Raw genomic sequence first — 17,652 nt, 5'->3', positions numbered from 1 at the left:
AATGACTAAAAGGGAGAATTGGAATAACTGAGTGATGAATCATATCTTTCCTTCCATTCACCATAAATATAAAAATTAAACCCTCTTTTCATCTATCTATCTCTATCTATATGAATTTTCGTAGTACTTTCTCAACTCTTCTCTTTTACTTCCTCTTTATTCCTTCCCAATTATGTACAATCTTTCCCTCTTTCTCTTGTCTATTCCGTCTTTCCTTAGGGTTTCATTGCACTACACAATACATGCAAGCAAAAGCGCCACCTTTTTCCAAACCCTAAAGATCATATCGTATATTGCCATTATAATATTACACGCACACTTCGAATTTGGTCATATTTTGATGCCATGCCAAACACACTTCCATTTTCCTTTTCTTTTTGATTACATAAACGAACTAATGAATTTCAGACATGTCATTCTGCTTTTACTTAAAGTTTTGTTGGGTAATCGACTAGGACAAGATATAGGAAAGTGTATTAATGACATGTAACATATATATGAGTTTAGTAACCATACAATATCAGTGAAAAACTTGTATTGATTCTCACATGATATCATATCTCATCGACTTAATTAGCGTAGTCACAAAAATAAAGTAGGATTTAACTAGAAAGCTCATAATAGAATTGTAAATAGTAATTAATGAGAAATTATTATTTACATGAGCTTTATGATATAGTTATTGTGAAAGTGAGGAAACATGATTACATTAGATGCTATTGTAATTTTTTTGTGAATAACTTATCTTTATGATAATATATAATAAAAATAGAATTTGAAGAAGTGGTAATGAAGTGGGGGTGATATAATAGATGGAGATGGTGGCTCTATAGAGTGTTGATGATTAAGCAGGTGACTCTTTTGTCTCCACTCTGTCACTACAGAGAGGTCCATGGCAGGCACTATCAGAAAGCATGAATAAAGAAAGCCACGACACCCACGCTTGACGCTCCTCCTCCAAACTCTAGCTACCTCTTTCTCCACCTTTTTATGGCATCCAAAGACCCAAAATTCTAGTACGGCACCAAAACCAACATTATTTTAAACCCACACTATACAAAATATAATACCTCAACCTTCCAAATTTCAACCCAAGTAATAAATAAACTCCTAATATATGCTAATTGCTCCATAAAATCTAAATTCTTAAAAGTTAACTATAACTCAACCTTTCTTACTATAACGTGAGACGTGAGAGTTAGGTTATGATACTCGTTAATAAACAGATTTTAAGTTTAATTTAATTTTATAAAATGATTTGTAAAGTGAGATTTGTAGTCATTTATATAAATTATCATTGAAAAAGAATAAAATTTAGATGAATTGCAAAGTGACTATATCAATCAATGAGTATAATTATACGTAAGTAGATTTTAGCTAGCCAGCCTTGTTGATTTTAAATACTAGTGTAGAATAAAATTGGTGATACGGATGGGACTTGTGAGCATGACAGTAAGAGGAGACACATACAGAGTTTAGTAGTGTACGTATTGATTCTGAGTTCTGAAGCCATGATTTTTGTTATATAAGCTTCTCTTTTTGTTGCTTTTCTTCCTAACTACTTTTCTTTTTATTATCTGTCTTGTAGTCTTTTAGCAAAAGTCACTGTAGAATGGGGACAATGAGTGCCTCAAGGACTTGAGCTTAGTGCTGTGTCTTGTATTCAGCATCAAAATCTCAGAAACCATATCTGGGAACTAAGAATCATTCCAGCTTTTGAACCTTTTATCCCTTCAGGGACCTATTTTAATAGACCCTTTTGCAGTTACCCCACAACCATATATTACTAAAATTTTTACAACCAAAAAATATATATAAAAAGTTTCAATAGTTGTACTCTATATATCCTTTTCGTATGGCCACCTAAAGTGGAAAATTCCTCAACAAAAAGAGTTGGTAAAGAGGTGGATTCTACATGCTACATGCACAAAACCCCAAGCCCTACCATTTATTGAGAGGGAAAAGATTTTTTTGGCTTTTGGATTATATACTTAGGATTCCTGATTCCTCCCACTTTAATGCTCATTCTGTTTACATGTAAAGGAACTGCGTGGGGGAGCTTATTTCTTTTTTCTCAGATAAGGAAGCAAGAGATGTAAAGTGCCCTCCATAGTTTATCATACACATTCAAGACAAAAATATGATAAAAGCATTTATCTGTCCACTTTAAAAAATTATTACATAATAAATAAACGGTTTAATAGGTTCGGAGGTCCTTATATTTGTGGGTTCGTTTCAATTTGGTCCCTAATTTAACAAAATTGAGTCAATAATACCCTTTCCATTAAATATAATGGACGACGGATGCTTCAACATACCACATGTTTAAAAATGACGTCCATTGCATTTAATGGAAAGGGTATTATTGACTCAATTTTATTAAATTAGGGACCAAATTGATCACTTTTAAAATTGGAGGACCCAATTGAAACGAACCCACAGATATAGGGACCTCCGAACCTATTAAACCTAAATAAACATATATTTCTCATAAAATTTTCGTGTGATACACATAAATATGTAATAATATGTTACTATGTAATAATTTCTTGTTGAATTGGTTTCCTTATGTAATCCTCTCACGGGTCTTCAATGTTAATTACTGTTTAAATTTGAGATTTAGTGGCCATAATTACTCTGGTCATTCATTTCCATGCATGCCATAATAATGGGTAAATTATAAGCTATAGAAAGTGATCATGAATACCCCAAATTCCCATTTATATACTATTATTTGTCCTGGATCATGATGGTATATATAATGGTGGGAACAAATGGCATGACAAAATCCAAAAATTCTCACATAGTTATCCAACTTTTGGCACTGTTTCACATCTCTTCTCTTGCCGAAATATGTGGTATGACAGGCTGACGGCCACCCTCCTGATCATATAAATCTCAACGGTGTGCCCTAACCAGTTAATTATGTCTTTCGTATATGCATCCTCAAAAGCTTGTAAAGAGGAAACTAGTTTTTCTTAGGTATGTCAAATAGTTGGATTTGATAAGTTTTGTTTGCGTATGGATTAAAATTTTAATTTAATATTTACATATTGTTATGAAAAAAAGCACTTATAATATTACATCTGATATGTCATGGTAAATATATATAACGTTAAGATAATTATTAATGTAAAACCAATAAATTTATCATATTTTAATTTGTGAGTGGATTATACAACGTGTAAAAAAATTGTTCTATTAGCTGTAAACATTTTTTTATTAAAAATAATCATTTATCATCATAAAAAAAATCATTGTGCGTATAATTCATTTTGGTTCACTCATTTCATCTAACAGTATTTTTTGGATATCCGATCCATTAATAAAATTATTGTTAAAATTATATATTTTATAAGATTATTTCAAAATACTCTCTCATTTATCTAAAGAAATTAAAAATAGATCATTTCAATTAAAAGAAGTTTTTTAGTTTTTTATTTTAAAAAAGTAATATACAAGTCGTAAAATTAATACTTAAGAAATTATTCTAAACAGATTAAATAACTTTACAAAAACCGAATATGAAAACAAATATGATAGACTGATTTTCATCAATAATATATTAAATAGACAAGATTGATTGTTATTAATCGATAATGATATAATATAATTAATCTGATCTAAATAATTATTATTTTTCTTAAATGACTAAATGAACTATAGTAATCACAAAAATAAATAAATTCTTTTACCTTCCCTATTTATACTTATTTCCTGAAGTCAGTATATAAAATTCAAAATAAAAGAAATTTATGAAAATAAAATAAAACACGGTTAAACAAAATAAAGAAAAAAAAAGGAGAGAGAGTAGAAAATACTTACAAATAATGAATAGTGACTCTTACACATAAATTTAAAAAATGGTAAGTGTTTATTATAATGTACAATAAATAATATATTTAATTGTTTTATTTTTTATATGATAAATAAAGTATAATATATATATATATATGTATGTATGTATATATATATATATATGTATATTTTTATTTGGTAGGCACCCCAAGCCAGTCATGATAATGAGGATAGAAATTTGAATCTGATTGGTTTATATGGAGAAAATTTGTTGGAAAAGGAAAGTCGACTTAGTATATATGCTAATAAATCCCACAAAGGACGTTGAAAATCTCACTGCCCAATCAATATACTCCTTTGAAATCTGAAGGGCCAAATATAATTCATTAATTATAATTTATCATTATCCATTTTTTTAATTGAGAATTAGCATGTGACTGGTTTAAACTTCTAAAAGATACTAAATCCGATAAGCTAAAAATTCAAGCGATTATGTTTTTTCCTTATTTCTTAACATCCCTTTATGCTCATTGTCTATGGACCTTATGAATTTTCTTCCGTTTCCATGCTCCACAAAACCTCTCATTAATTCTAATATCCTATGACTTTTTTTCATGTCTTCAAATATTATTAACTTAATTAACACTACAAAATTAAATTCAAATATCAGTGTTTAAGATTTAAGTTTTGTGGATAAAAAGAATAATTGAGAGAAGAAAGTTTCATTATATCCAATTGGGAAAATAGCTCGTACTTTAAAGAATTATTATCACCCATCCTTTATGATAAAGAAAAGATATCACCACAAATTCAGGCATATACAAAATAAAACTTCATATATGATTAGTAAAACGATGCGTTTTGTTTGGTAATAGAAACAACCCCACGCACATGCACCCTAAACAAATGTCATCCATTAATTCAGGATGTGAAAAAATAAGATCCGTAAAGTTTACTCATCACATGTTCTCATAGCTTTTACATATTGTAATATATACTAAAATATCAAAGCCTTTTTCTTGAACTAAGGACAATTAAAGATTAATCTTTCTTAAGGGGGAGAGATTAAAGTAGAGACAACCTTTCTTAACAACATCGACTTCACATACATGACTAGGAATCGGTAAAGATGTTTGGAGAATTTAATCATTCACCAATTCCACCAACTTCCATTGGCAATTAATAATTTTTAGTGTGTTTTTTTATACAAAACTATACATATTCTTGTCATATAAACTAATTTTATAAAATTGAGTTAAGCTTAAAATTTATCATTTAACATATTTGTATCAAGATTCTTGGGGTAGGTTTCTAAATTAGATTTGCATTTGGGATAAAGAAATAAATACTCCTCCACACGTGCATTGCTTTCATTGATATAAGAATTTGGAAGGGACCAAGCTTTATGTCTAGCGATAATCAAAGTTTTAATGTAATATCGTCTTTTTGCCCATGACTTGTCCTAATATCTGTCCCATTAAAACTATTACGAAGCAGGCTTTTGATTAATGTTTGGATTTTATCGCACAGAGGCTCTCTGGATTTATCATTGTGTTTATTACTGGAAAAGATATCATTACTTCATGTAGACACAAACAGAAATGATAGGTTATAATAAAATCCTCTGTCTATCTCTTTCACAATAAATATTAAATGGCTGGATGTATATTTAATCAATCTATCAGAGAGAAATGGGTATAAAATTGTAGCATGACTTATCTTGTGAAAATTGGATAGCAGCGGATCTATTTTCGTCAGGATTTACCAGCTGCCCTGCAATTCTTTGATCTGAATTACCTGTCAGAGGGGAAGATGGTTGATCTGATTAATTAGCACTTGATACAATTTTTGATGGCTCCCACCAAGTTGACATATTGCAACATTGCATTAATTGGTTAAGCAAACTTCCATTACCTTTAATAAATTGCAGGTCTTGATAAATTGACGAATGAAATATAAAATGGTTGATTGGGGGATCCACATAGGTGGCACTATCCTGAAGCCATTCATAAAGCATGAACAGTATAGTATGTACTATATAGGAAAGAGACGATGATGCCAGTTATCAAGGAGGATGACCCCTGATATTTTGGTTCAAGTATGAATTACTATGCCCTTCATAAAAGGTAAAAGTAATTCAGGTGGATAAATTAAAAAAAAAGAAAAAAAAAGTCCTGGTGTGTATGCAATAATAAATCAATTAGGTGGTCCAATGACTAGTCCTTGCTCCATTGCATAATCAATTACACAGAGCAAGCATCCAAGAGCAATAGAAACAGGTACTGAGCTTGGATTGTCACTACGTTACCATATTTTTCTTCAGTATGGTCCATCTATGCAGTGGCATTGGCATAGTTAGATGAACATGGGTTTAAACAGAAATGCATATGGATGAGATGGAGAGAATAGGATGTTTATTCAATTAGTGGCCATACGGGTGTCATGCAAAGGAAGTTTTGATAAGATTGTGAGACAAATGCCTAACATGCATGGTTACTTTTTCTGCCAAGACATGGGAATAAAGCCATTGTGGTGTGTGTAGTGTTACTGCATTCAAAAATAATATACCTTGTGTCGGGTACATGGGACTAAATGACAACTTCTCTATGACTCGGGCCTTTTAATTTAGTATTTTTATAGAACAAATTATACTAAAGTAGCTTTTTAAAGATCTGTTGCTTTTAATTTATGAATACGTAATTATAAGCTTTCAATTTATGAATTTCGTCAAACGCTAGCTGGCTTAGGTAGTTGCTACTTCATTGGTATAGGGCAAGCGGTATGTGATGTAAATTTTGAGACCTTTAGGTGCCTAAAATAAATTATTCTCATATGAAGATCTATGTCTGAGTGAATGAACACATGAATGTGAGGCAAGGACTGTCTGAAATTTTAGTGGGCTAGTAGCTGGTTGTATTGTATGTATGTATGTATGGATAATAATACCACCATGATAGAACAGCCTGGAAATGGTCACGAGCAGACACCGGTTAATTGAGGAGTCATAGTCACTGAGTGAACCCTCTTTATTGCTAGCGGGGCCGTCTAGTGCATCCTATTCAGAGTTATGCCTCACTAGATTCCACAGAGGGTCTTAAACTTTCTTTCATGCATTAATAAGAACAAATCGCAAATCTACATGGTATCTAATTGCGAATCATGGGTCACGTTCTTGGGGGTATTAAGTTCATTAGATAAAAGTCCGCTGAACAATTTTGATTTGGTCGGTCAAACTCTCTATCAACCCCATTATTCATATAAGTCAAGAACTTACCTAGACATGGAACGGAAGAATCAGTGAAAAGAACATGTTAGTGAAAGAAATTAGAAAATTAACATTGTCATTATTAATGAATTCAATACAAAGCACACAGGAAAAGGCCCCAAAGACCTTTCTCCCATTCTCCCAAAGCCAATTAGGCACTACAAAAAAAGAGGGTTCTCCTCTCTCAGAAACAAATGAAAAAATCCAAGATAAAGGTAAAACTGTAGACACGTGTTTCCATCACGGGTGGACACCAGGCAATGGATCCTGTATAGTTAGGCCGAAGCTCAAGCCTAAAAGAAAAGGAAATAAAAAACAGTTCCCGCCATAACTAAAACATAAAAAAATCACACATACGCACGTGCGAGACACGCACCAGAGGCGTCTCACGCGTATCTGAAGAAAAAAGTCCACAAAATGTGGCAAGCTTCATCTTATTGCTATTAGGTTTTTGTACTGTAGTGGTATTCATCACACTTTCAAAAGTAACGTGTAAACTGAAGAAGCGAAGATGCTGGTCAAGATAAGAAGCTTGACTTAGAGATCCCATAATAAGAAACAGCCCTAACTTCGAAGCTTCAATAGCCTAATATTTGTCTACCCAATTTATTTCTTTGCTCTGCGACTCTGTTTTTTTCATACCAGCTCTGAAGCATTGTCCCACCATTCTCTTCTCTTTCACCGATAACCAGCGCATCTTTGAATTCCAGACTCCCCACTTCTTTCTTCCACACTTGCTCGACCAAACCATTAAATGCATCTTTCTATATTTTCCCTCTCTCTCACACACTTTTCCACAACAATATATTTATGTTGCAAAATCCCCTTCCCTAGGGAATCTGCAAAGCAATTGATGAATGGCCACACCCACCAACAAAACAATAATAACAATAATAAAGGTTCACAACTCTCATAAAATAGTCTATACTATTATAATGTACACCGTGACTCTAGTCAATTTTAAACTCAAAAATACCCTCTAAAAAATGTTGAGGCTTCTGGACAACTTGGACCACCACCTTATTTCATTCTTTTTTTTCCTCCTTTATTACAGCTCTTTTTCTCTTCACTGGGAGTTTCCTTTGTCATCATCTACCCACAAACAGTTATTTAATTTCCTCCTTTTACAAGACAATGAGGATGAAGGAGAAGAGGATGATTCTGAGAATGACGAGACACTAGACCTTATAAGGGGCCGAGATGTCACTCGCAGCTGCGGTAACACTTTAGGGGGTTTCCTCCGGTTATTGTCAATAACAAGTTCTTGCATTAATTGGTAGCATCCTATAACTTTCTCCTGCAACAATTAATCAGATAAATGCATTTTAACAGCCTGATCCATATTTTCACTTAAAAACTTTCAACGGACTCATTGAACTTGCTCACCTTTATTAGCCCCTCGCACCACGACTCGGCATCCTCGGGTCTAACGAGAGACCAATTAGGAATTTCGTTAGCTGCATGGAGAATGGCCGCTGCAGCTATGCATGATGGCCAATAGGCAAGAAAACTAGCCTCTGGAAGAACAGAAAGAAGTTACTACAGAAAATTCATACCTTAATTATTTTCCGATACTTTTTAATGCAACTTAAACTTCTCATTGATACCTGATATGTCATTGAAAATAAAATAATTATTTGACAACTTATTATATTACTATTTTAATTATTTTTAAAAAAGTAAAGTAATACTATGTATTATTATACTTTTAAAATGAAATTGTAAAGCATTTTTTTCACAAATATATCAAAATATTCACGTCTACAAAATGAATGCATACCTTGGACATTAGACAAGATAATTTGCGTAGCACGTGAGATGAGGAACCCAGAAAGAGTTCCAGTTGAATCTAACTTGCAGGCAAAGAAATCGAGGAAGCTAAATGGAGTAACCGATCTTAGTCTCCAATCCAGGACGCCCAGGACAAGTAGCTCCATTCTTCTAATTGTTATTGGCTCAAATAGGTATTTGGCACCTTCTACCTGTATACATTAAATAAGGAATGATGTATTTATCATGCATTATGATGTACGTAACGCGCGATAATTGAGTCCACCACAGAGTAAGCACAGCAATTAATATTTTAATCAATGAATCCACATTTTCTATTTATGTTTTAAAGAGGAAACTTTATCACGAATGTCCCTTTTAATATCGTTTTATCACACTCAATCACGGATGTCACACACACATTGGACATATACCTGAAGGTCCAACAGTGACGGAACTAGAGGTTCCTCCATCTTTGCCGCTAAAGACAAGCACGCAACTGATAGAAGTTGCAATGGCCACCCATTGGTTTGCTGTAAACATATTTATAAATATCAAACAGTAAATTAAAGAAAAGCTAATCATTATTATCGGATCATTATTGCGAGTACACTCCTAATCAAACTTTTTAGCACATACTACGACGTTCAATGCACGTACACACAGAGTTATAGAGTACAAGAAGCTTTATAGCACCCTATAATAAAAAAGTAATAGTAACAACATATTTTTAAATATGTATTATTAATTATTAATAAGATTTACAAAATTCACCGTAACTAAGATTTTCGTGATATATATTATGGAACTTTAATCAATAATAAAAAAACATAAAAAATTATGTTATTAATATTTATTTCTATTTGCACAAGAAAATCATTGTGATGCCTTAATCTTAAAAGAATTAATTTTATCGCGCATAATAATATATAGACACATAAAATATTTTCAGGTAACCAACAACATAACTAAACTAATAAAAGTACTGTATAATATATATAGTCGGTCTGTATAACACTGTCCAAATATACATATTTAAATTAAGAGTAGAATGTTGATTGACAATTACACCTTATTCATAAAAGTTTGTGATTGAATGAAAGTCTATAATTATTTAAACAGTAAGCAACTTTTTACTCTCAGTTAATAGTTTAAAAAAGTTTTCATTGCGATAATGCGCCGTGACACTTTCGCTTCAAATAAAAGACTGAAAAGTCAATATATAGTTACTGCGAAGAATTATTTTCTTTTCTCGCATATGTGTGACACTAATGCCTATCACCCAAATTCACAGATTCATCATTTAGCTTCTATTAATTTCTTTATTTCCGATTTTTATTAATCTTTAAATTCTCCAAAATCGAACTTGACGTATCTAACTCACCGGCAATGGCCGAGAATTCAAGAATCGATCCATGTAATTAACGGAAAGATAAGCCGTGAGAGGTTGAAAAGCGTAATAAGCCTGCACCTGCGTACACCAGATTGAAACCGTAAAAAAAAAATAGATCCGTGAACCGAAAACCATTTTCCGAAGACAGTTGCACGCGGCGCATTTTAGCGTTGCCTGGTTCGGTATTCCACGCGGGTGGCAATATCGTAATAAGAACGCAACAGAGTGTCCCGTTAGGTGAAAAAAAAATGCTAGGGCCCGAGAGTGAGTTACCTTGAGAATCCATGCAACGGATTCTTCTCTGGCCGTGGCGTCGAGAGAGCGTGATTGGAACCTGTTGAGGTATTCGAATCCGGGAACGAAGTGTCGTTCGTCTTCGATGAATCCAGCGATGGACTCCTCCTCCGACGGCGGCGAGGAATCGAGGTCGGAGGAACATTCCGGCGATTCTCCAGACAAGACTCCGGAGGAGTCCTCGCCGCAGAGAAGGAAGGAGTCGGGAACGCAGTTGGAGCAGGAGACCGACATGGCGATCGGCGGAGACTCATTCTGTGGCCGTGGCCATGGCTTCCGATGAGGTATCGCCGGAAAAAAATCGGAGAAGTCGCCGGAAGTGGATGTTGCGGTGGAGAGTTGAGGGAGAGAGTGTATCTGTTGATGAAAGATACATGTACGCTCTTCATATGTTTGTTTGAATATAAATATGCGATGCCTGGGTCAGCTTTTTTTTTTTTTTTTTTTCTCAATTGCAGTTTCTATTATAAGATAAAACTTCGGTGAGATTTTTTCTCCTATGTTTTTAAATTATTATTTTAAAAATAATGATAACATATGGACAAACATGTGTAGTTCTCTTTAATTATTATTTTTTATCTATAAAGGAACTCGCTTAAGATTTCTAAACTGTAAGAATTTTGAAATGCATTTTCTTTTCATTTTTAAATATCCTATTTAGATAAAATATTTCATTTTTTATTTTACAAAGAATGCATTTCATTTATGTCATGTGTAATTTTAATTGTGTACAATTTTTGAAGCATTAAAATTTCAGTATAAAATTTTATCAAAAGTAAGAGTCATATAAGTTTCAAATAATAATAGCACAATAAGAAAGGTCTTATCCACTTACGTGTCGTTACCCACCAACATTTTCTTTACATCGATTAAAAACTAAATTCTCAAGGAAAAAAATCTTACTCACCATCTCCTTTACTGTTCCCATTAGACTAAAAAGAGTATACTATATTATGTTTATCGATGTTTCTTAGTTTATTTATTTATATATGGTTTAATCCTTTTCAATATCCTAATTTGTGTAGGAATGTTTGAGATAGGTCCTCGTTTTGTAAAGTGTATCAAAATGGTCCTTAATTTTGAAAATTGAGATCAATTGAGTCCTTCCCGTTAAGTTGGCTAGACGGCGTTAAAAAAATTGATGAGTGGAATGCTGAGATGACGAAATGTTACTGACGTGGCATTGACCTGGCTTAATGGTGAGTTTTTTAGATTTAAAAAAGTGAAATTTGTAAATCAAAACGCAACGTTTTGATTTTTAACATAAACAGCGAACGTTTTATGAGAAGGATGAATCCCTAAATTGATGAGGGTTTTGTCGAGGGTTGTCTTTTGTGGTCCGAATTTGGCGGACAATAGGTATCGTTTCTAGATTTGCGAGTGATCTATCGGTGGTATTTCGGTAGAATCAAGAAGGTGTTAGCGGTGAAGCACGTGGAAAGCAGTGGCGAAAGTGTTCGAAGTGAACCACGTGTTCAGGTTAGTAAATGTGGTTTTGATTGAATTTTGTGATGATTTTGTCCTTTATGGTTGTCGTAACCTGTTGTATGTTCTATATTGTTTCGTTTTCGATTGCAATGTGGTCCCTCGTTATTAAAGCGTTGTTTCACTGTCTTTTTCAGTGGGTTGTGGTTTGTATATATTGTTAATGCTTTTTTTTGTGGTCTGTTGCAATGTGGTCCCCCATTGTTAAAGTCTTTTCTTACTTTATAGGTTAAAATATAATTGTTGTGTTGTATGTAATGGAAGGAAATTTTGAAGTTGTTTTTCACCATGGTGGAAAGTTCATAAATGAAGGAAAACTTAAGTATGAGGGGGAGAGTACAAGTTTATCCTTTGACCCAGACATGTGGAGCTATTTCCTTGTAGTCAGTGTAGTAAAAGGTCTAGGTTATGATGGGTTTAAGGAGTTATTGTATTGCGTTGGTGGTGGTTCTGTTTTGGAAAATAGGTTGGAACCTTTGTTGGATGACATAGGAGCCATGCACATGATTACCTTAGCCAGGCTTAATGGTGAGGTTCATCTATTTGTTGTTCACAATGTCTCTGAACCTGATGTGATAAATATGTTAGAATATATTCCTCAAAATACAGATGAAGTAGAAGTTGAACCTGTAGGTATGGTTATGGGTGAAGGTGAAGAGGAAGTTGGGGGTATGGTTGTTGAACCTGTTTTAGAAGAAATAATTGAGGTTGATGATGTTGTTGAAGGAGAAATTGAAACAGAGGTTGGTGGGGGTGAATGTGAACAACACAGTGAAAGACAATTTGAGGTGGCTGTCAATGAAGGTGAGAGAGGTGAGGATGATGATGTTGTTGAAGGAGAAATTGAAACACATGTTGGTGTGGGTGAGGTTGAAGAGGATGGTTGTGATGTTCGAAGCTGGACCAGTAGTGGTCATGATGATGGCAATGAGGAGGTGCATTACGACTGTATGGAAAGTCTGGTGGATGTTAATGTTGAGTGTGATTTAGAAGAGGAGGTAGGAGATAGAGTGGCAGATTGGTTTGGTAATGTCGAAGTTGATGTGCAATCTGATGATAGTGATGTGGATGATGGAATGAATAGTGATCATGATAGAGGTTTGTCCGATGATGAATGGAAATCTGATGAATTAGACAGTGGAGCAGAAAGTGAAGCAGAAGATGATGAAGAGGAGGGTTATGGGAAGTTTGTAACCTTCTGCATGCCTAAGGCAATGGTAGATTATAAATGGGATGTGGGAACTTATTTTGCTAAGAAGGAAGACTTTGTGGATGCCATGAAAACATATGCAATAGAAAATGGCAGAAATATTAAATATATTAAAAATGATAAGAAGAGAATGAGGCTAAAATGTATGGGTGGTAAAGGAGAGTGCCCCTGGATGGCATATTGTGCTTATATGGAAGCCATTCATACGTGGCAATTAAGGACTATTGTTGATGACCACAGATGTAGTAGAGAGCACAAATTAAGATTAATTAATGCAAAATGGCTCAGTAAAAGGTTGGAAAAAACTGTTAGAGAAAATCCACAAGTAAAGGGAAACGAAATTCGTGAGAAGATAAATCGGAAATGGAATGTAGGTGTATCTAGATGTATGGCTTATAGGGCAAAGGCCATTGCTTCAGACAATGTTGATGGGTCTTTCAAAGACCAATATAGAAGGATTTATGATTATGCCAATGAGGTTTTAGCTCGTAATCCAGGATCCACAGTAAAAGTCAAAGTTGAAGAGAATGTGGATGGAATCAGTTTTATGAGGTTTTATACATGTCTAAAGGCCTGCAAGGATAGTTTTGTGTCCTGCAGGCCAATAATTGGGTTGGATGGTGCTTTTCTGAAAGGAAAATATGGTGGTGAAATGTTAACTGCTGTTGGTAGAGACGCAAATGATCAAATGTTACCTCTTGCGTATGCCGTGGTGGAAGTAGAGAACAAGGATACTTGGAAATGGTTCCCTGAACTTCTGGTTGAAGATCTCGGTGGGGAGGAAGTAAGTTCATCATTTACATTCATGTCGGACCAGCAAAAGGTAATGCACATGACCTATTCCCCAATTATGTTAATTATCTTTGAGGTTGAAATCATATCTCTAACAACACTGTCATAATTTGATTGAACAGGGACTATTACAAGCTGTACAAGAAGTAGTGCCTGGAGTTGATCAACGTTTCTGTGTTAGGCACTTATACGCTAATTTTAGAAAGAAATTCCCTGCAAAACAACTCAAGCGTTTGATGTGGAAGGCAGCTACAGCAACCCATCCACAAGCATGGGAAGCAGAAATGAGAAATATTAAACAGCTTAACGATGAGGCTTTCAAATACTTGTTAAAAATCCCTCCCAGGTTTGTATTTAAATTTCTATTCTTCAAAATCTGCCAAATATTCACAGTAACATTGATGAACATATATATGTTGTAGGTACTGGTCAAGATCAAGATTTAGCAGCAAGCCTCAATGTGATACTTTGGTTAACAACTTGTCAGAGGCTTTCAATAGTGTAATGGTGCATACAAGGTCTAAGCCAATCGTAACCATGATGGAGGAAATCCGGCTTTACTTGATGAAGAGATGGGCAACTAACAGGACAAAAAGTCAATCACTTTCTGAGAACATTTGTCCAAAAATCAAGACTAGACTAAAGAAGGAGTCTCAGTTAACTAAATATTGGATACCGTGGTAAGAATGAGGTTTGTTCACTTATGATTTCTTTTAAAATGTGTTTGTGTTAGTGGTTTATGATTATAATGTGTTTCTTGTTTTGATTTTACAGCTGGTCAGGAAACAAGATTTTTGAAGTTCGCCATGTGTCCCAAGCCGGTGACAAATTTGTAGTCAATTTAGATGAAAATTTGTGTACATGCAGGAAGTGGGAAATCACTGCCATACCATGTTGCCACTCGTTAGCTGCTATGAAATTCCTAAATCTTGATGCAGAGGCCTTCATTCCATGTTGCTTTAGGAAGTCAACATATGAAGAAACATACTCTTCAATTGTGTATCCAATAAATGGTAACAATCTGTGGGAGATTACCACATATCAAGATGTTCTCCCTCCACCAAAAAGAACTTTGCCTGGAAGACCAAAGAAGAAGCGAAGGTTGGAGCAATGGGAGTTGGTGAAGGATGACAAAAGAATGAGGAAGGGTGGTTTCAAGAAAAGATGTGGCATTTGTAAGGAACTCGGCCACAACAGGACTTCTTGCACCAAAGCACAACAAACACAACAAAGTAACCCATCAACTCAACCAAACATCCCATCATCAAATCAAGAAGAAGCTGCAGTTTAAGGGGATAAATGAACAACTTTAATGTATTTTTTAATGTCTCTTTGTATTAGACAACAACTTGGTGCTCTTTTGTATTAGACAGTACTTTGGTAATCATTTTCTATTACACAGCTGATAATGCTAATTTTGATGTTAAGTCCTCTTTTTTTGTTTTCTTTTCTAAATAATTTTGATGTCTTGTTTTGTAAATAACTCGTCGCCCACCGAGCGGACGCTCGCCCTGTGGACGCACGAGAGGACGCTGGCCAAGCGATAAGAGGATGCTAGCCCTGTGGACGCATGAGAGGACGCTGGCCATGCGATAAGAGGATGCTCGCCCTGTCCACGCACGAGAGGACGTTGGCCATGCGATAAGAGGACGCTCGCCCTGTCCACGCACGAGAGGACGCTGGCCATGCGATAAGAGGACGCTCGCCCTGTCCACGCACGAGAGGACGCTGGCCATGCGATAAGAGGACGCTCGCCCTGTCCACGCACGACAGGACGCTGGCCATGCGATAAGAGGACGCTCGCCCTGTCCACGCACGACAGGACGCTGGCCATGCGATAAGAGGACGCTCGCCCTGTCCACGCACGGGAGGACGCTAGCCATGCGATAAGAGGACGCTGGCCATGCGATAAGAGGACGCTCGCCCTGTCCACGCACGAGAGGATGCTGGCCATGCGATAAGAGGACGTTGGCCCAGCCAGAACAAGACGCTCGCCCAGTCTCGACGCACAGTCCACGCTCGCTCATAGAGATGTGGACGCTCGTCCAGTGTGGATGCATTAGAGAATGCTCCCTCAGCGTTAGAGAACGCTCAGTGCACGGTCGGCCAGTGAGAATAGGACGCTGGTCCACAGAGGAGGTGTATGATAGCAATATATACACTCATTAAAAAGTGACCCTGAGCAATTGCAGATTTTTTTAGACCCTTAAAAACACCTCAGATATGCATGACGCAGGTCTATGATAGGAGACTCATAAAAACACCTCAGATATACAGATTTTTTTAAACTCATAAAAACATTACAACTTCAACATAATAACATTATTTTTACTTATCACATTTCATAACAAAAATAAAGTTTTCACTAATAAGAAGTCTGACTTTCATTGAAATGGAAGAAAAGTACAACACGGTTACAACCCATCAACCCATTCTCATCAACATTGATACGCAAATTGTATTTATTACACATAAAAGAAAAACCAAAAATATCAACACCTTCATCCAGTTCTGAACAACCAACAAAGATTTCTCAAACTTAACTAAAATTTTCCTATTACTATCCATTTCTTCACTGTGCACCGAACTTTCTTTGTTTCCTTCACACTTCAAGCATTTGCCCCTTTCCTCTTCCACAACATCATTCAACCATTTGAAGTAGTTGCAACCACCCTCTTCAGCACCACTCTGTATAAACAACAATCAATTCTCAAAAACACTTCCACATAATACAAACGTCAAATAAATCATACCTTATACTTCAAGCATCCCCAAAATTGCTTGCCACGATTCTTCAAAGTTTTAGCAGTTCTCATCGCACATCTGAGTCCACAGTGGCAAATCGGTGAACACAAATTACGGTTCTCCTTCCGCCACACAGTGCATGTCGACGAACAACAAGAATACTCCTTTGACATCGTCTTCGAACAACTACGTTCTTAAACCCACCCACCTGCGTCGAACAACTACGTTCTTAAACCCACCCACCTGCGTCGAACAACTACGTTCTTAAACCCACCCACCTGCGTCAACAACCTCCAACACGAACCTCGCTCTCGTCAACCAATTTGGGGATTTCTTCAATTTAGGGATTCATCCTTCTCATAAAACCTTCGATGTTTATGTTAAAAATCAAAACGTTGCGTTTTGATTTACAAATTTCAATTTTTTTAATCTAAAAAACTCACCATTAAGCCAGGTCAATGCCACGTCAGTAACATTTCGTCATCTCAGCATCCCACTCATCAATTTTTTTAACGCCGTCCAGCCAACTTAACGGGAAGGACTCAATTGATCTCAATTTTCAAAATTAAGGACCATTTTGATACACTTTACAAAACGAGGACCTATCTCAGACATTCCTACACAAATAGGGATGTCGAAAAGGATTAAACCTTTATATATATATATATATATATATATATATATATATATATATATATATTTATTGTACTATATGAAATATACCAATATGAGTTAATGGTCATTTATGGACAGCTAGCAGGTATTAATGGGTCAGATTGTCTTACGCCTTGCAAATATACAATATTAAAAATTGATTATTGGGTTTGATTGGCTTAAAATATACTACGTTAATGGTTAATTAATGTGTTTGGCTGTCACAAGCCCTATAAATATACGATT

At 35.2% G+C, this 17,652-nt stretch overlaps 2 protein-coding genes and 1 long non-coding RNA gene across 3 annotated transcripts; 1 reads left to right on the top strand and 2 right to left on the bottom strand.

Annotated features, from left to right (window-relative positions):
• Positions 1-5,382: 5,382 nt before the first annotated feature.
• On the bottom strand, positions 5,383-5,983 carry LOC128194364 (uncharacterized). The gene is made up of 2 exons (XR_008245811.1): positions 5,713-5,983; positions 5,383-5,595 (listed from the first exon to the last, which is right to left on the bottom strand). It is a non-coding gene; the product is annotated as an uncharacterized LOC128194364 (long non-coding RNA).
• Positions 5,984-7,113: 1,130 nt separating this feature from the next.
• LOC108336074 (cyclin-D1-1) lies at positions 7,114-10,916 on the bottom strand. Its single transcript, XM_017572389.2, has 6 exons — positions 10,500-10,916; positions 10,218-10,304; positions 9,268-9,366; positions 8,844-9,045; positions 8,450-8,580; positions 7,114-8,360 (listed from the first exon to the last, which is right to left on the bottom strand). The coding sequence occupies exons 1-6, from the start codon at positions 10,752-10,754 to the stop codon at positions 8,130-8,132; spliced, it is 1,005 nt and encodes a 334-aa protein (XP_017427878.1). The 5' UTR covers positions 10,755-10,916; the 3' UTR covers positions 7,114-8,129.
• Positions 10,917-12,262: 1,346 nt separating this feature from the next.
• LOC128194420 (uncharacterized) lies at positions 12,263-15,298 on the top strand. Its single transcript, XM_052870015.1, has 4 exons — positions 12,263-14,038; positions 14,130-14,353; positions 14,430-14,687; positions 14,782-15,298. Exons 1-4 carry the CDS (start codon positions 12,263-12,265, stop codon positions 15,296-15,298), a joined length of 2,775 nt encoding a protein of 924 aa, XP_052725975.1.
• Positions 15,299-17,652: the final 2,354 nt, after the last annotated feature.

The sequence above is a fragment of the Vigna angularis genome, chromosome 10 (genome assembly GCF_016808095.1).
Source record: "Vigna angularis cultivar LongXiaoDou No.4 chromosome 10, ASM1680809v1, whole genome shotgun sequence".
Taxonomy (NCBI): domain Eukaryota; kingdom Viridiplantae; phylum Streptophyta; class Magnoliopsida; order Fabales; family Fabaceae; genus Vigna; species Vigna angularis.
The sequence above is the reverse complement of the archived record's forward strand: the minus strand, read 5'-3'. Positions and strand labels throughout refer to the sequence as shown.